We start from the raw sequence: 19501 nt of genomic DNA, 5'->3' as shown, positions 1-19501 counted from the left end.
AAAACAGATGGGACAGTCTTTTGACCAGGATGGTATAAGTTCTCCTACCTTAAGCTGGAGGTTGGACTGGAAGCAGAGGTGGGTTTCAGCAGGTTCTGACCAGTTCTGGAAAACCGGTAGCAGAAATTTTGAGTAGTTCAGAGAACCAGTAGTAAAAATTCTGACTGGCCCCACCCCCATCTATTCTCTGCCTCCCAAGTCCCAGCTGATTGGGAGGGAATGGAGATTGTACAGTAACCTTCCCCTGGAGTGGGAAGGGAATGGAGATTTTACACTATCCTTCCCCTGCCACGCCCACCAAGCCATGCCACGCCCACCAAGCCACACCCACAGAACTCATAGTAAAAAGATTTGAAACCCACCACTGACTGGAAGACCTCTGAGGTCCCATCCAGCCCTATGATTCTATGTTCCAGGTCAGAAACTCCGACTGATCTTCGCTGGGGATGAAAATGCTCAAAGGCTCTTGTGGCATTTTCAAGACAAAGCTGGCCAGTCAGAGGTGTCTAATAAATAAATATATTTCTAAAAGCTTTGATTCAGAAGGAGGTGCTCAAATATTGACTGAATTCTCACCAAATGCTTTAAATCAGGCGTGTCCAACCTTTTAGCTTCCCTGGGCAGCACTGAGTGAAAAGGGATTGCCTTGGGCTGCGTATAAATTATATAATATAGTTAACATATGCTTCTTTTACCTTTTATCTTGTTTATTATAACATTAAAAGTTTTGTGGGGCTTCATTATTAGCTGCCCAAGGCTGAATGTGACTCTCCTGTTGCAGGTTGGACGTCTGCTTTATAGGATCTCAAAGATGGGAGCTCTTGAGGGCATCTGGGGAGCCCAAAAGGAATTGGGGTAACCCCTTTTCACTCCTCCTTGCCCAGAAAGCATCTGCTATACAGGTAGTCCTTGACTTACAACCTTTCGTTTTGTGGCTGTTCGAAATTACAGTGGCACTGAAAAAAAGACATATGACCATTGTTCAGACTTATGGACATTTCAGCATCTTCATGGCTCATGTGATTTACATTTGGATGCTTGGCAACTGACTCATATTTATGACAGTTGCAGAGTCCCCCAGTCATGTGGCCCCTTTTGCAACCTTTTGACAAAGTCAATGGGGAAGCCACAATAACTGTGTTATTAACTTAACAACTGTGGCAAGAATGGTCGTAAAACGGGGCAAAAGTCACTTAACAAATTTCTTAGCAACATAAATTTTGGGCTCAATTGTGATCATAAGTTGAGGACTTTCTGAAATATGGGGGGCATCTTTCCCATCAATCAGGGGTCTCCCCATTCTTGGGCCCCTGCATCATACTGGGCAGCTGAGGAGCCCAGAGAGGATCTCCCAGGAGGAGGAGAAGCTGCCCTTCTGCAAGGGGACCAGGACGGCTCTGGCCGGTCTCCCGAAGGGCCCCTGGGTGAGGCTCAGAGACCAGCCACTTGGCCAACAGCCTGAGGCAAGAGAAACATCTGGACACAGGAGCAAAAAGGCTGCCTCCTCCCCTAGAAGCCCCCAGGAGCCCCCCAGTTTTTGCCTCGGTTCCTCCCCTTCCTGCCACTCAAAGTGAAATCAGGGTCTCTGAACAGCCAGGAGGGGAAAATCCTTGTTATTTCCAACTTCCAACAAGAAGCAGCAACTCAGGTGAGAAGAAAGCAAAACCATTTATTTTCAGCAAACTATTTTCGTATTCTTACAGTACTGTATGTGTGCAATGGTTAGGGGGAAAGGAGCCAGGCCAAACTGGATCTCATGCTCCATTTTTTTTAAATTCGCATTTATATTCTCCGAAAATTCAGGGCGGCTCACACTATGTTAGCAATAGTCTTCATCCTATTTGTATATTATATACAAAGTCAACTTATTGCCCCCCAACAATCTGGGTCCTCATTTTACCTACCTTATAAAGGATGGAAGGCTGAGTCAACCTTGGGCCTGGTGGGACTTGAACCTGCAGTAATTGCAGGCAGGTATGTTAATAACAGACTGCATTAGTCTGTTGAGCCACAAGAGGCCCTTGTGGCCATTTTTCTTAGAACTGACAATTTTATTTTATTTTACGTAAAAGATTAAAATCCAAAAGAAAAGGATTGAACAGAGACAGAACAAAACTAAAGAAAAACATTGAAAAAAATTAATGAAAAAACAGGAAAAGACATATTATGCCCCGCCCCCAGCTGAACACTTGGAAATCTATTGCAACAATAATAGCTTCCCCCCTTGCAAAAGAGATCCAAAATTTATAATCTTGTAGATCTATTTGCAGCCTAACTGACCTGTCACACATGTGAAAGGAAAAATAGTTAATAGTTGAACAACAGCAAAGTTAAAATTCAGAGCACTCTGTTAACAATAAATGTCTGTTGTTATAATTTATTCATAGAAAGTTTACACAATTTCTTATTTATCACAAACTGCTCCAATTATTATCTCTGAGTCCAGTGTTAAATACTTCTGTTTGGTTCTTAATTGTGGAAGCTTTCCTTAGGACGTTCAGCATGTCATGATTGGGGGAAGTTTCCTGTTTCATTTTTCTAAACTCTGAAAATCCATAAATGGCAGTACATGCTACATACTATTCATTATACAATTTACACCAACAAAATAAGAGAGAGAAAAAAACCTCCACTTTCAATCCAAGCAATTATGATGGAGATTAACATTAAAGTAATGTTACTTTAAAGCAGTGGTCACCAACCAGTGGTCCGTGGACCACTGGTGTTCCGCGAGAAAATTTCGGTGGCCCATAGAAAAATTATTTGCATTTTTATATTGCACTAAATACTATTTATCTTTTAAAAAAATCATATTAGTAGTGCACAGGATTTAAAATTATGGATTTAATGGTCCCTGAGGTCCGAAAGGTTGGTGACCCCTGCTTTAAAGTAGCTTTCTCCCTTAAAATAAAACTCTGCCCTTAAAGTAAAACTCTTCATTCTATTCCTCACTCCATTCAATATGGGCCTTTCTCTAAAACCTGTTAATCAGCAGAAGCCCATTAAAGGTCACCAGAAATAACAATATAGTTGCTACAAGCTATATTACAAAGCTATTTACAAGCTATACAAGGCAGTTTGATGTAGTGGTTAAGGCACCAGGCTAGAAAGCGACTGTGAGTTCAAGTCCTGCCATAGCCACGAAAGTCAGCTGGGTGGGCCAGTCATTCTCTCTGACCCCAACCCACTTCACAGGGTGGTTGTGGGGAAAATAGGAGAAGGTGTGTTGGAGTTTCTGCGTTTTCCTGCCTTTTTCTTCTTTGACTTCCGCATGCCATTTGATTTACCTCTCAGGTACCATCTCAGGGGTTGCCACAAAGAAGAGGGAGTCGGGTTGTTCTCCAAAGCACCTGAGGGTAGAACAAGAAGCAATGGGTGGAAACTGATCAAGGAGAGAAGCAACTTAGAACTAAGGAGAAATTTCCTGACAGTTAGAACAATTAATAAGTGGAACGACTTGCCTGCAGAAGTTGTGAATGCTCCAACACTGGAAATTTTTAAGAAAATGTTGGATAACCATCTGACTGAGATGGTGTAGGGTTTCCTGCCTGGGCAGGGGGTTGGACTAGAAGGCCTCCAAGGTCCCTTCCAACTCTGTTGTTATATTATATATTACCACAGAACGTTTCTGTGTTCCTGATTCCCTTGTGTGCTGCAACTATAAATGTTAAATATATTTATATATCTAAATGACAAATTTGTCTCAGTGTCTTTTGACTTCATCTGGAGAGCTGCTACGTCGTTTCTTGACAAATCTCCCCTTTGCAGCTCTCTGAGCCTCCTGATCCAAGACAGTCAGATCCCAAAAGGAGTCACAGTTTGGCCTTGCAGTAGAAGAGTTTGGGAGCAGGCAGAGCCCCCCCTTCCCAGAGCCCCTCCGGATCTCCCCCAAATTCCTTCCCTTGCAGCCTTTGAGATGAGTAGGGGAGAGAAGAGGGATTTCCCAAAGTATCTTCACCATCAGTTAGTCCTTGGACCTCAAAGCCCCCATTTCCCTCCCTTCCTCCTCCCCACACAGACCCCAGTGGGGCCACTCACCTGCAAGGGGGCTGCTAAATGGCCACGTTCCTCCCTGCATTGGAAAAAGAGAGACACACAGAATGAGAGGATAGGATAGGATAGGGATAGGGACAGGGATAGCTTTGTCCTGATCTTCTTTCTCTTCACCATTAAACCTCTGGAGCTTCATGAACCTCTCAGAGGAGACCAGTCTATTCATTTAGTTTACTATTAAACTTCTATGCCATCCATCCGTTCAAGGTGACCCTAGGAAGCTTACAATAAAATGTCATGTAAAACATTTACTAAATAAAGTAAAAAAACAGATTTCCCCCACCAGATCATGTTGCCATTTACTCCAGTGGCGAAATCCAAATTTTTTTACTACCAGTTCTGTGGACGTGGCTTGGTGGGCGTGGCAGGGGAAGGATACTGCAAAATCTCCATTCCCACCCCACTCGGGGGCCAGCCGAAGGTGGTATTTGCCGGTTCCCCAAACTACTCAAAATTTCCACTACCGGTTCTCCAGAACCTGCTGGATTTCACCCCTGCTCCAAAGGGGGTCAGGCTCCACCATGCAGACTCTGGGCTGCCTTCCCTGCCTGAATGAAAGTGCCTGGAAATCCAACAGGGAGAGTTTCTCTTCTCCTCCGCAGAAACAAACCAGTGCAAGGAAAGTGAATTTTATAAGTTCCTCCTACTCGAGAAAACAGAGCAACTTCTCACTCAGAGGAAATTTTTCACCCTTCTCATCCTATTGAGGGTTTCTTGTCCTAGATCTTCACTCCCAATATCAGCCTGGCTGTTATGAAAAGGGGGCCTCCTTCCTTCCCCAGCTTAGTTCTTAGGAGGAAAAAGCACAACTTGTTCTGTCCTCCTCCGCCTCCGTCCGAATGATGGCTTAATTAGCCGGCACTATCAGCTCTGGCTGCAAAAGAGCCAGCGTCTGCCAAGAGCCCTTGTTATTTTCCATGACGCTGGTGAGTCACAACCTTCAGCTCTAGTCAATCAGTGGATTTGCCTGTTACAAAGAGACACACCAGCTCTCGCTGCTTTTTATATCCTGTGGGGTGTGGCTCCATGACTCAGCACTTCCTAGGCCTCATTATCTCTTCCACCTGGCCTGCTTCTGGCTCCTGGAGCTGAGCCAGGGAAGCCGGTGCTCTCGAGGTAAGTCCTGACGGCCCTTCCCCCTCACTGTCCAAGTCACTTTCTGGCAGCAGGCCCGACTCCAAGTCATTTCCAGGCAGGGGGCCAGGTTCAGGGGCTGGAGTCACAACACAACTCTGCAGCTTCATGAGTTTTTTTTTGTTTTTAAACGCACACATACACACACACACTCCTCAAGTGATGGTGCCTCTGAGGCCTGTTCTAAGTTGGAAATTACATGGAAAGAGGACAATTCACTCACTTGGTGCTGCATTGTAGTCATCTTGACGTCTCTCTGCAAGGACAAAAATCAGTGAAAGCTCAAAAGAAGCCACCAGAGATCATCCAAACTCTCCCTCTGTAGGAGGAAGAACCCCAGGAGATACTTCACAGACCCTTTTTTCCCCTTTATAAAGAAAGTAAGATCTTCAAAAATACAAATGTATCTCCTGATTTGCCCCAAGAGAGACCTGCTGCCTCTGAGATGGATGGAAGGGAATTGGGGGAAGCAGCAGAAGCAGCTGGGAGGAGAGGAAGATTTTCCTGGAAATCCTTCTCTGCTGCTCTTTGGTCAAAGCCTTTGAAAGGGACGAAGGAACTGGGATGCCTCTTCCCAATTCAGAAGAAGACGGGACTGCCTGAATCTCAGACTCAGCTGAATGGAGACTGGAGTCCCAGCAAGAGGCTGAGATCTCAGATGCTCCCCAAGAGGGCTGGGAAAACAGGACAGAAGGAAGCCCAGAAGAAGCTCCCCAAAGGAAGAGATTTGGGGGGAATCTCCCCATCTTCCTTCCACCCCCCCCCAAAAAAGATACTTACTGATGAATACCAGGATCCCAGCAATCACACACACCAGGACAAGAGCAGCCACAACGCAGCCGATTATGAGCCCCAGGTTGGATTTTGGTTCTGAATTGGGAGAAAGATCAGATCACTGAAGGAGAACCTCAAACAATCTTCCCAATCAGGGCCGCGGTGTAGCTCAGGCTGTAAGACAGCCTGTTATTAAAACACAGCTGCTTGCAATTACTGGAGGCTCGAGTCCCACCAGGCCCAAGGTTGACTCAGCCTTCCATCCTTTATAAGGTAGGTAAAATGAGGACCCAGATTGTTGTGGGCAATAAGTTGACGTTGTATATAATATGCAAATGAATGACGACTATTGCTAACATAGTGTAAGCCGCCCTGAGTCTTCGGAGAAGGGCGGGATATAAATGTAAATTTAAAAAAAAAAAGAGAGAGACCTAAAGAAGTGAAAGCTGGAAATACCCCAAATTAAAAACTTCACGGGCTCATTTTTGTGTCCTTCTCAAGGTAACATGAAGAGGCCTTGTTAACCATTGTTAGAGGACGTGGCCTCATGACGCTCCCTCCTTCTCACACCAGCCCAGCATGAAGGCAACTGAATTCATATTTTGATTCAAAAACAGCCCTTTGCCACCTTGTGACTCGTAGCAGCTTTCAAAACAAAAACTTCACCAACACAATAATGTAAACAAAATTTGTTAAACAAAAACATTTTTGTTCTTTTTATAGGCTGCCCCAATGACTCTGAATGGAATTGGGCAGATCTGTATACTTTTTTCCTTCAGTTTGAGTGTTTGCATATTATTTAAAGTAAAATAGTTCATATCACAGCCGTTTTTTTTAAGTACATACTTTTCATTTCTTTGTCCAGTTCAAAAATAGCATAAAATTGTATTTTGTGCTTTCAGAACTTCAGCATGAAAATAGAATATGGATGGTCTCACAAATGGCAGGAATAGAATAATGGAATAAGAGAGTTGGAAGGGACCTTGGAGGTCTTCCAGTCCAACCCCCTGCTCAAGCTAGAGTCCCTATACCGTTCCAGACAAGTGGCTCTCCAGTCTTATCTTAAATGCTTCCAGTGATGGAGGACCCACAACTTCTGAAGGAAAGTCCTTCCACTGATTAATTGATCTCCCTGACAGGAAATTTCTCCTTAGTTCTAGGTTGCTTCTCTCCTTGTTTAGTTTTCATCCATGGCTTCTTGTTCTACCCTCAGGTGCTTTGGAGAATAGCTTGACTCCCTCTTCTTTGTGGCAACCCCTGAGATACTGGAACATATCATGTCACCCCTAGTCCTTCTTTTCATTAAACTAGAAATGCCCAATTCCTGCAACTGCTCTTCATATATTTTAGCCTACAGTCCCCTAATCATCTTTGTTGCTCTTCTCTGCACTCTTTCCAGAGTCTCAACATCTTTTCTATATCGTGGCAACCAAAACTGGATGAAAAATTCCAAATATGGTCTTACCAAGGCATTATAAAGTGGTATTGCTTGGGGGGGAGGGGAGGAGAACTTTAAATGTAAATTTCTCTTGCACAAAATGCAGGATTCCCATTGAACAGCAATCATGCCACTTGTGAATTGATGCTTGCTATAAACAACAACAAAAATAAAAAGAATAAATTATTTTGCCTGAGATATCAGCATAACAATTCCATTTGAATATTTCTTGTATCATGGTGACAATCATCAATTGAAAACTTGAACCTGAATTTTGCAATTTTGGAAGTCCAGTGTACGTAAAGGACACTTATGAGCATATACAGAATTCTTTCAGAGTGAGTTTTTTTCCTTGGGTTTTTATTTTGAGCCTCAGGAATTCACATATCATTATCATAAAATAATGTGCAACTTCTTTCCTAGAGAAGCAACACAGAGTGACCTTTTGACCTTTAAAGCAGGAAACCCTCTTAGTCTCCGATGGAAAAAAAATTCAGACTTGGGAGCCTCTTTTCTGACTCCTGGTGCATCAGTCCAGCCACTCTCTGCATTTCCTGAAGGCAGCTGCAGTTCCTCAATTTTAGTCAAAATTTGCCTTCAGAAAAGGGGCTACCAGACGACTCCTGATTCTTCGACTTTAGGAAATGCAAACAAAAGCAAATCTCTTTCTGGTGCTCAGCGTAACTGCTGCTTTTCTGCTGGGGGCAAGAAACAGGGAAGGCCTAAGAGAGGATCTAAGGGAATTTTATCAGGATTGGCCAAGTATTGTGATGGGATTCTGTAGTTTCCATCATCTGAAGTCACTTCTATGGTCTGGTCCCTTCAGCTTTACCAACCTCAAACACTGGGAAAACCAGTGGATTAAAGGTCAGGTATGTTCACATCTGGACACAGCTGGGGTCAGATTTCTCTCTCACAACCCTCCAGGCTGCCAAAGAGCCCAGCCTTCCCCTCCCTGCAGCCTCTCACCCTTCAAAGCCACGTCCAGAGGCTCCTGCAGGCCGTCATGTTCCACGTGGCACCGATAACGGTCTCTCTCTTCGGGGTCGATTTGGATGCTGAGCCAGTAGTGATAGGTCCCATCTGCATTGGGGGCCAGAAACCCATGGAAGGTGTCCTCCAGCCAGACTTCTCCGTCCCTCCTCCAGGAGGCATCGATCTCCCTGGGGTAGAAGCCATGGACATGGCAGACGTGCGTCTCCATCCCATCCTTCACTTCCGTCCTGCTGCTCACCGTCACCTTTGGGACCTCTGCAGAAACACCAGAATTAACTCTGAGCCCCTCCAGAGCCTGGAAGGTGGATGGGAAACTTGGAGGGGCAGGAAAATCTCCCACTCTTTCCCTCTCCACACATGTTGCATCTCCAAGAGTTTGGGGAAATGCTCCAAATCTGGAAAATGCTCAACAAGGATTCCTGATTTTGGGTCCTTCCCAGAGACTCAGCCTGAAAAACCTTCAGCAGCAAATTGAAAGTCCAAGAAAGTTCCACTCTGACTGCTTTGAACTCTGAGTGATCTTGGGTGGCTCCCTTCAAGGGAGGGATAGTGGAGATGGTCTCTTAAGTTCCCTTTTAAGACAACAAGACAGAAGTTGCACCCTACTTTTTGCATCCTCTTCTGCTCCCCTGAATCTGAGGCTGCTCCAGGCCTCTTTCCAAAGGACACAACCCCAATTTTAAGAGGAAGAGAGATCAAAGGGAATCTCACACTGATCAATTTGGAAGAGATTTTGTCTCTCAAAAGGAGGGGAGGGCAGAGAGAGAGGATGTTAATGGAAGAGCGAGACAGTCGTCCCCAGGCAGGGAGGGGCTGTTGGCGATCATCAGTGTGTGTGTGTGTGTGTGTGTGTGTGTGTGTATTTCCCCATTGATCCCAATGTCATCCAGTTGATCCTGGAGGGATCAAGGGCCCCAGAGGGGAAGGGGTAGATCTAGGCGAGGGGAGTGTTCTAGATGGTACATTAATAAAGGTTTCTAGGAAAAGATTATAGTCTATGAGCCCCCCTGTGGGGTGAGGGGGTGTCCCTGAAGGTGGGGAGGGGGTTGTTTTGAGGAAAGGCTCACTAAGAATTCTGGGAACCTGTTTGAGGGTTAAGAGAAAGATTGACAGAAACTTTGCTCCTCCCTCGGAAAGAAAAGAAGCCCCTTATTCATGGGCCTTTTGGCCCAAGTGGGGCCACTGCTAGTGTCTTATTAATGGTAGAAGTGGAACCCCCCAATGATGGGCATGGGAGGTGCACCGTCAGGGACAAGGCTGGGAGGGAGCCCCCTGTGGGATGTGGGGGGAAGGAGAGTTAATGGGGGGGAAATTAAGGCTGCCCACCACTCTCAGCTACACTTTGGCTAGCGGAGGTTTCACTGAATAGCCCCAAATGGTGGCCTCACTCTGGGCAGTGAACAAGACACCACTAAGTGATTTTCCTGCCTGATCCACACAGACACCCGCAAGGCAAAGGCCGCATTTCCTGGTGCATTGAATCGCTGCCTGGCAATAGGAACCAAACAGTTCTTCCCATGTCCTGGAGAGGTGCTGGGAGGGGAGGAGGAGGATCCCCAGCAGGGCAAACAGACTGAAGACCAGGGACCCAAAGGGGCTGAATGTGTACAAGAAATCCAGCCATAAAGGAGGAAAGTCCAGTCTGCATTCAGATGCTCACCTGTCCTCAGCAGCATCTTATTCCCGTAGGACAGGTACTTCTCCAGCCACTCAATGCAGATTTCTTCCAGGTAGATCTTCTTTCCCTGAGTCATTCCTGGAAGAGCCTCCCATTTCCTCTGGGTGATCTGGGCCAGGGGTTCGGGAGCCACCCAGGTGAGGGTCTCCTTGTCGAAGGTGATGAAGGTCCTTCCTTCGTAGCCATACTGCCAAAACCCTCCTTTGCTCCCGTCACTCCGGAGCTCACAGCCATATACGTTCTGCCATGTGTGAAGACCTGAAATAGGGACAAGATGATGGTTTGAGGAGTCCTCAAGATAAATAGAGACCCTCCCTCCCTGCAGGGACTTTGACACTGGAGGGAGGCATTGAATCCCCCATTTCCTCCCTAACAATCAAGGGAAAGAAAGCCCCCATCACTAACTGCCCTTCTCCCCTCCCTCGACCCACCTCTCTACATTTTGTCTCCCAGGATGGAGCCCCTGCAGCTCCCCAGGAAAAAGCGAAGCTGGAAAAGCCAGGAGAGGATCCCAAGGGAGACCGAGAAAAGAAGGAGTCACAGAAGAAATGGAGGGATGGAGATCCTTCCATCTTTCCTTCTACCATCTCTGTTGGGGAGACTCTGTGGGGAAAGGAAGGGATCCCAGAGAGGGAACAGTTGCCTGAATCTGGAGCTGCACAGTGGGACTCAGAATCTGTCAGTGGTTTCAATGGTCTCAAAGAGGATTTATTTTATTTATTTATTTATTTATTTATTTATTTATTTATTTATTTATTTATTTATTTATTTATTTAAACTTTTATACCGCCCTTCTTCCGAAGGACTCAGGGCGGTGTACAGCCTGCATTAAAACAATTTATATACACACTAAAATAACAATTAAAAAACTTATTCCATAAAGGCCGAAATTAAAACCGTCCAAATTGACTATATAAAATACCCAGTAAAATACAATTAAAATTTAAAATTTAAAAATTTAAAAATTTAGCAATTAAAAAAAATCAGGCCAGTCCCGCTTGAATGAATAAATAAGTTTTCAGTTCCCGGCGAAAGGTCCGAAGGTCAGGTAATTGGCGTAAATTGGGGGGAAGTTCGTTCCAGAAAGTAGGTGCTCCCACAGAGAAGGCCCTTCCCCTGGGGGCCGCCAGCTGACACTGCTTGGTGGACGGCACTCTGAGAAGACCCTCTCTGTGAGAGCGCACGGGTCGGTGGGAGGCATGTGGTAACAGCAGGCGGTCCCGTAAGTACCCGGGCCCTAAGCCATGGAGAGCTTTGAAGGTGGTAACCAAAACTTTGAAGCGCACCCGGAAGACCACAGGTAGCCAGTGCAGACTGCGCAGGAGTGGTGTTACCCGGGAGCAACGTGATGCTCCCTCAATCACCCGCGCAGCTGCATTCTGGACTAGCTGAAGTCTCCGAGTGCACTTCAGGGGTAGCCCCATGTAGAGAGCATTGCAATAATCCAGGCGAGAAGTGACGAGAGCATGAATGACCGTGCATAAGGCATCCCGGTCTAGAAAGGGGCGCAACTGGCGGACCAGGCGAACCTGGTAAAAAGCTCTCCTGGAGACGGCCGCCAAATGATCTTCGAACGACAGCCGTCCATCCAGGAGAATGCCCAAGTTGCGCACCCTTTCCGTTGGGGCCAGTGACTCGCCCCCAACAGTCAGCTGCGGTTGCAGCTGACTGTACCGAGATGCCGGCATCCACAGCCACTCCGTCTTGGATGGATTGAGTCTGAGTCTGTTTCTCCCCATCCAGACCCGTACAGCCTCCAGACAACGGGACAGCACTTCGACAGCTTTGCTGGGGTGGCCTGGGGTGGAAAAGTACAGCTGAGTATCATCACCGTACAGGTGATAACTCACCCCAAAGCCACTGATGACCTCGCCCAACGGCTTCATATAGATGTTGAACAGAAGAGGCGAGAGATTCGACCCCTGCGGCACCCCACAAGTGAGGTGCCTCGCGGCCGATCTCTGCCCCCCTGTCAACACCGTCTGCGACCGGTCGGAGAGGTAGGAGGAGAACCACCGATAAACGGTGCCTCCCACTCCCAACCCCTCCAGCCGGCGCAGCAGGATACCATGGTCGATGGTATCAAAATACCATCAGGATACCATGGTCGATGAGAGATCTAACAGGACCAAGGCAGAGGAGCAACCCCTATCCCTGGCCCTCCAGAGGTCATCCACCAATGCGACCAAAGCTGTCTCCGTGCTATGCCCGGGCCGGAAGCCGGACTGGAACGGGTCTAGATAGACAGCTTCCTCCAGGTACTGAGGAAACTGCCACGCCACCACACTCTCTACAACCTTCGCCACAAAGTGAAGGTTGGAGACTAGACGGTAATTACCCAAAATAGCTGGGTCCAGGGAAGGCTTCTTGAGGAGGGGTCTCACCACCACCTCTTTCAAGGCGGCGGGAAAGGTCCCCTCCATCAAAGAAGCATTTATAATCCCCCGGAGCCAGCCTCGTGTCACCTCCTGAGTGGCCAGCACCAGCCAGGAGGGGCACGGGTCCAGTAAACATGTAGTGGCATGCAGTCTCCCCAGCAACCTGTCCACGTCCTCGGGAGCCATAAAATCAAACTCATCCCAAACAACATCAACAAGACGCGCCTCAGTCATCTCATCCGGATCATCACAATCTTGGTCCAAGCTATCCTGGAGCTGAGCGATTTTATCGTATAGATAACCGCTAAACTCCTCGGCACGTCCCTGTAAGGGGTCATCCCGCTCCCCCTGGTGAAGGAGGGAACGGGTTACCCGAAACAGGGCGGCCGGGCGGTTATCTGCCGATGCAATGAGGGAGGAAGCGTAGGAACGCTTCGCCACCCTCAGTGCCACTAGGTAGGTCTTTGAAAAAGACCTAACTAGTGTCCGATCAGCTTCGGAACGGCTGGACCTCCAAACACTCTCTAGGCGTCTTCTCCGGCGTTTCATCTCTCTCAGCTCCTCAGAGAACCAAGGAGCTAATTGAGATCTGCGCCGGGTCAGAGGCCGCAAAGGCACGACACGGTCCAAAGCCCCAGCCGCGGCCTGTTCCCAGGCCGCCACTAGTTCTTCAGTCGTGCAGTGGGCAAGATCCTCAGGAAATGGCCCAAGCTCCGTCTGGAACCTCTCAGGGTCCATCAGGCGCCTGGGACGGAACCAACGCATTGGTTCCGTCTCCCTGCGGTGGTGAGTAGCGGTCTGAAAGTCTAGGCGGAGGAGAAAATGATCTGACCATGACACCGGTATCGTCACTAAATCTCTTACTACCAGATCATTAAACCACTGTCCAGAGATATAAATCAAGTCCAGCGCGGATCCCCCCGTGTGGGTAGGGCCATCAGTTATTTGAATCAGGTCCAAGGCCGTCATGGAAGCCTGGAACTCCTGAACCACTGTCGACGACAGGCCGGCCGATGGCAAGTTGAAATCATCCATGACCAACAGTCTGGGGATCTCAACAGCCACCCCGGCAAGCACCTCCAGCAGCTCAGGCAGGGCTGTAGTCACGTAGCAAGGAGCCAGGTACGCGATCAACAGACCCATCTGATTCTTATGGCCCCACCTCACAAGAAGGGATTCACAGCCGGCTATCTGAGGAACAGTGGTCTATCTCGGCTCCAGACCCTCTTTCATAACAACCGCCACCCCTCCACCCCTACCCCGGGCCCTCGGTTGATGGAATGCTCGAAAACCTGGAGGGCACAGTTCAACTAGGGGCACGCCCCCTTCTGCGCCTAACCAGGTCTCCGTAATGCCCATGAAGTCCGTGGATTCCCCCTGAATAAGGTCACAAATCAGGGGGGCTTTATTAACCATGGACCGGGCGTTACACAACATCAACCGGAGGCCCGGGCTCTGAGGATCCTGGCCTTCCGGGGAACGGGGGAAGACTGGGGGGCCGGAGCACGTGATCGCTTTTAAACAGCGAGCACGTGCTCCCAGAAAACAATACGGCCCCTTGCTTCCGCCATATCTGCCCCTCCCACTTACCGTACAGATGGAACCAACTGTTGATCTACATAAAAGCTTGCAGGGATCCCTGTAACCATAAATCTTGGTCTACGTTCACAAATAGCACTAAGTCACAAGCGCTGGTTCCCCCTTTGGGCTACCCAGAAACAAACCATGGCTTAATGCAATGTGGGAATGAATCCTAAGGGCCACAAAGAAATATTTTCCTTAGCAACAGCAGCAAGTGGCCCCAGTCTGATCAGGAGACCCAAAGGGTTATTGGCCTTTGAAATGAAGTTTGAAGTTTACAGGCTCTGCAAGGCCCTGGAGAAGATCTTTCTATGCATGAAACAATTTTAGTCTTTCTCTGCGGCTGGATCTTCAGGGGTTTCCTGAGGCCTGAAAAATAATTCAAGGATTCCTCCAGGGTCAAAAGGTTAAGAAAGGCAGCTTTAGAGAGGCTAAAATATATTTATATTTAGAACTGCTGTGAAGAATATTAGAAATCACTTCTTCATGTCTTTTTTCTTTACCAATTTTCTTCCACTGGTTTTATTTTCTTGTACTTTTCTATTTTCTTTGATTGATTTACTTTCTCTCCTTTACTTTATGTTACCTTCTATTAGCTTTTATCTTTTGTTCAAAAGGTTTAATACAAATTGTATTAAAAAAATTAAAAGGCAAACAGGATGTCAAGGATCATTAAAATGGTACTGAAAACACAGAGATCACAAAGTCTTAGAGTAAATCCAGGATGCCACCACATCTGGAATATTGTGAGCAGTTTCTGATCAAAAGACCCCCAAAAGGAGAGGAGGGATCCGGAGAAAGTCCAGAGGAGGCGACTCAGGCGATGGGAGGGGAGAAGCAGCCTCCCTTTGAGGGAAGGTGGAGACATTTGGGGCTGTTGAGCCTGGAAAGGAGGCTCCTCTCCACTCTGGCCGGTCTCCTTCCTCCTTTCTCCACCAGGGGGAGCCCTCTGGGTCCAGCTCTGCTCCCCTGGGAGGCCAAGAGGGGGCCGGGAGGGATCTGGGGCAGGAATGGCAGAGCTCTGGGGTCTGCCTGGAGGGGGGGAGGGGAAAGGAAAGGATGGAAGAAGGGAGGGAGGATCATGTTCTTGGGATGAAAGGAGGGAAAATGGCTGATGTTTGTGGAGAAGGTTTATCTCAGCCAAAAGCAGCCTATCATTACACACACATTTCCTTGCAGTCCCCCCAAATAAAGTTGCTGGAAGGTGAATCTTGTCCCCCAAAGATGGCAGAAGGGGGGGGGGCTGCTAAAGAAGGCCTCCCACCCTCCAGGGCAGCCCCACCAAGAGGGCAATGCAGGAGTTCAGCCTGAGGGACCAAGAATGAGAAGCCATGAAGGCTCTAAGTGACTCTGGAAGGGCCCCAAATGGAGGTTTCTTTCTTTTCTATCTTATTAATAAGATTGGGAGGATCCTGGAAGTGGCCCTGAGATCCCCCCTCCAAGATCCCCCCACCCCCATTTGGGCCTCCTGGCCTCTCCTTCCAAGTGGGGGATGAGAAGAAGCTCCTGGAATTTGGGCCCCATTCATCCCTCCAAAAAGGGGGTGAAGGAAAGGGATCGAGTCTCCCCAGGTGGATCTGCACTTGATCCCTCATTTCTCTGGGGTGGAAACAGACAGAAGGCTTCCCTCAGGATCTCCTTAGGATCCACCTGCCTCTTCTTTTGGGGGGGATCTGTGATTCTCTTCCTTCCCCAAAGCAGGAGATCCTCCAAGGTCAGACCCTCCAACTGTCATGGGGTGGGGGGAGATTTCGGTCTCTTTTTACCTCAGTTTAAATCAATATCCATATCAGTATTCAGAAAGGCAGATGGATAACTTTTAAATGTTCATTAAGTGCAATGGGCAGAAAATCGTCAGCTATGGAGGTAAGGACAATATTATATTGATTAAAAAAAAGAATAAACCTATAAAAAAAAGACTTTTTAAAAGGTGTGGAAGCAGCCTTTCCCTTTGAAGGGAATCCCCCCTTTCTCCCCCCTCTGGTTCCTGGGGAGGGGATTATGGGGCCGGAGGAGCCACCCAACCCATCACTCACCTTCACTCTGGTTGTAGCGACTCCTCAGGTTCTCCAGGGCTTCTCTGAACACTTCCTCAGTGCCACGTATGATCTGGGTCTGAGTGTCCCAGTACTGGGGGTCCTCCTGCCCCACTTTCTCCATCCAGGAGACTCGAGGCTGCACCCTCCGGCTGTTGCTGTCATAGGAAGTGAAGAGTTGATCATCCACAAACCCCAGAGAGACAAAGTGGGGCTGCCCCTGACTGGGCTCCGAGATGCCAGTGTAGAAAAACTTCATGGAGTGGGAGGAGGCGCCTGGAAGGGAGCCAGAGGGGCAGAGTTAGGGGGCTTCAGTCAGGGACCCTGATCCCATGGAGGCTCCCATCTGGGGCTCTGGGGAGAAAGAAGGAAGAGGAGAGTTGGGGGGCAGAGGAGGAAGGGGGGAAGGAAGGGGGAGATGGAGGGAGAGGAGGCAGGAGGTGAACTGAGGGAAAGAAGCAGCTTCTGGGGGGCCTGAAGGGTTGGAGGGCGGGGAAGGTGGGGGGTGAGAGAGGAGGGGAAGGTCGAGTCCCCCAAACTTTACCTGCCCCCATTGTGCCCTCCCCCCTTCCAGCAAGGCCTCCCTCAAACCCCCTCCTGGGTTGCTCAGTTTCTGCCCCATGGAGGCTGCAGTCGCCCCACAAGTAAAAGGGGGGATTCCACCCTCCCAGGATCTCAAAAGCAGCAGGAAACCCCACCAGGTCACCCCAACTTTCCATTCACAGAAAAAAAACCCAATTCTGATTTCACTGAGAGCCAAACTGGATGGTTAATAGCTGCAGATTTGAGGAGGGATTTTATAAAACGGGGGAGGAGAAGGGAGAGGGGGGATCTGGAGGAGATCGGAGGCCATGGGATCCTTAGGGGAAACAGCAAAGGGCGGGTCAGGGAAGGGAGCAGCAATGGAGCCTCCCAAATCTTCCTCCTGTTCCCCCATCACCACCACTGGAAAATGCCCCCTCCCCTCCCAGAGGTCAGCCATCTGAGCAGGAATCGGCTTTGAACCCAGGACTCAGAGGGGCTCCCCCTCATTGCACAGAAAACGTCACTCTGATTATCCCAAGATTGCTTCATTTCATCAACCCAGTTAGGGCCCTGAAACCATCATTCATGGATGCTTTCCATTGGACCAGATTTCCTCTGAATCTCACCCTTCCCTTCCCACAGAAGCTGCTCTGAAATTTCTCCTCCTCTGGGGCTGATCCTGCACTTGGTCAGCCCAAAGAAAGGCAGAAATGCCCCTCGGCCACCTTGGGGGATAGGGGGTGGGGGGATTACATGGTCAGGGAGTCTCAAGTTAAAGGCCTAAATCAGAGTTCCTCCGACTCAGCCATTTGGACTTCAATGCCCAGAATTCCCCTCACCCCAGAAATTCCTGGGGCCTCCCCACCCTGGACCCTCCCTCCTGCCCCCATTGAGACTGCTTGGGAGTTCCTGCTGCCAATGCCCATGTGGGGCAAAGGCCTGGGCCTCCTTCTTCCTGCTCCTCCCCACAATCCCAGGGGCTTCTCAGAGCTTTTGGGGAGAGGGAGCCCCAGATCCACTTCCTGCTCTGGGGAGATTTCAGAATCCAAAGGGATTAGAGCTTTTCTCTAATGGAAGGAGGGGGGATCGGACTCTCCGTGATCCAGAACTCGCTTCCTTCCCTTGTGGGGCTGAGCAATGAGAATGCCTGAAGTCTGCTGGAGAGGAGAAAGGTGTGAATGTAACACAGGTTGGGCGTCCTCATAATCCTAAATCCTCCTCAGGTCAGTTTGGGCCTATCTGTGTCCAAGGAAGCTGTTAATTTCAAGGCCACCATCCAGAGGTTCTTCTCTCCTTCTGCCTCCAACTCAGCCTATTTAACAGTTAAGATCCTGACAGCTTTTTTAATGCCTTTGGAAAAGCTGCTCCATTCATAGGTAGTTTCTCAGAGCAAACAACTAGGAACAGTCCAAGGCCCCTTCCTGATTACTAAGGAATAATAGTACATTTTAAATAGTTTGGATTCTGCAAACTGACCCATGCTGAGGGCTCGTGAAATGGAAGGAGGAGGATTTGGGGTGGTAAAATCCCTGCCTGTCCTAGAGAAAAGCTCTGGGGATCTTGGGGGTTTAGGATCGAGGAGAAAATGAGCATCCTAAAGGCGAATCCTTAGAAACCTTATTCAAGGAGTGTTTCTCTCCAGACTCTTCTCCTGCTGCATTCACAGGGCAGCCTTAACCCGATGGTTCAAAGGCAGCGGCCTCGGCGTCGGGCAATACACCGAACCGATTCCGGAAACAAGCCGGGTCCTCCCAGCACCAGAAGCCACCAAGAGCCACCAAGCCCCCCAAAAGGCAGGAGAGGCGACCCAGGCGGAGGGGTTGGGCGAAGGCAGCCAGGAAGTTCGTGAATTGTCCTGATCCCGTGCAAACGCCACTTTCCCACAACCTCCACTTTGAAATTGGGAAACAACTGCGCTCGGGGGCGCCCAGGTAGACTGGACTGAGATCTGGAGGGTCCGCCCTTCTCCTGCTCCCAGGGGGGCCTCTCCGGGGGGGGGGCAGAGGCAGCAGAGCCCCACCCACGCATTGGGGTCCCTTCTGGGAGTGGCCAGAGGGGGAGGGGAAGCGGACTAGAAAGAGGACCGAGTCAAGATTCTCTTTCTGGGAAGAAACTTTGGGAGAGGAGAGAGAGAAATTCCCTGGATGGATTCCCAACAGCAGAAAAAGGGGCCGGAACTCCCGACACCCCCAAAGGGACTCACCAAGGCAGTTCTCCTGAAGAACGACCGCCGCCACCACCAGAAGGGACAGAAAGCGCAGAGCCATCCTGGCCAAGATCCTCAGCCTTTGCTCAGGACTTCTGAAGTCGCAGGCAGAGAAAGACGCTGCCAGGGCTATCAACAACGCAACAATCCATAGCAAGCCGGGGATTGGGCAAGCTCAACCAGTAGAAAAAAGATATCCCCGTGTCGTCATTGTTGCTAGGCAGAGGTCCAGGCGCAACCGGCTAGACAGGCGGGGAAAGGAAAGCGAAAGTTCCATCAGGAAATCCCCTTCCAGGCATTCCGCCTCTTGGGGGAGGGGGAAAGAGGGGGGGGGGCGTTCTCTATGCCTGGGGGGGGGAGGGGGGCAGGCGAGGGGGGGGGATCAGGTGGAGCTGCCAAAGAAGCCAAGGCAGTCCTGGGCTGCAGCAACAGAGAAATGATCATTCCGGATAAGTGTCTTCCAGCACTTGAGGGGCTGCCCCAGAGAAGAAGGGACTGACCTCTTCTCCAAAGCACCAGGCAGCAGGACATGAAGCAATGGGTGGATAAAGAGATCCAACCTAGAAGTCAGGAGACATTTTCTAACAGTGAGAACAATTACTCAGTGGAATAGCTTATTTTACATCCTGGAATTGTGAATGCTCTCTCAGTGGAAGTTTTTTTTTTTTCTTCAAAAATAGAGTGGATGGTATTAAATCTCCT

At 49.0% G+C, this 19501-nt stretch overlaps 1 protein-coding gene across 2 annotated transcripts; it reads right to left on the bottom strand.

The window, feature by feature from the left end:
• Nucleotides 1–2049: 2049 nt before the first annotated feature.
• On the bottom strand, nucleotides 2050–18953 carry LOC131189860 (H-2 class I histocompatibility antigen, Q9 alpha chain-like). Of its 2 annotated transcripts, none has more exons than XM_058166413.1 (8): nucleotides 18797–18953; nucleotides 16069–16344; nucleotides 10056–10331; nucleotides 8369–8650; nucleotides 5968–6057; nucleotides 5411–5443; nucleotides 4039–4072; nucleotides 2050–3350 (listed from the first exon to the last, which is right to left on the bottom strand). In XM_058166413.1, the coding sequence occupies exons 1-7, from the start codon at nucleotides 18858–18860 to the stop codon at nucleotides 4053–4055; spliced, it is 1041 nt and encodes a 346-aa protein (XP_058022396.1). In that variant the 5' UTR covers nucleotides 18861–18953; the 3' UTR covers nucleotides 2050–3350; nucleotides 4039–4052. The 2 variants fall into 2 exon arrangements, with proteins under 2 accessions (XP_058022396.1, XP_058022397.1); XM_058166414.1 differs by having other exon boundaries at nucleotides 16069–16422; nucleotides 18797–18949.
• Nucleotides 18954–19501: the final 548 nt, after the last annotated feature.

Source organism: Ahaetulla prasina, chromosome 2, assembly GCF_028640845.1.
Source record: "Ahaetulla prasina isolate Xishuangbanna chromosome 2, ASM2864084v1, whole genome shotgun sequence".
NCBI classification, from domain to species: Eukaryota; Metazoa; Chordata; class Lepidosauria; order Squamata; family Colubridae; genus Ahaetulla; species Ahaetulla prasina.
This window is presented reverse-complemented; position numbering and strand designations above follow the sequence as displayed.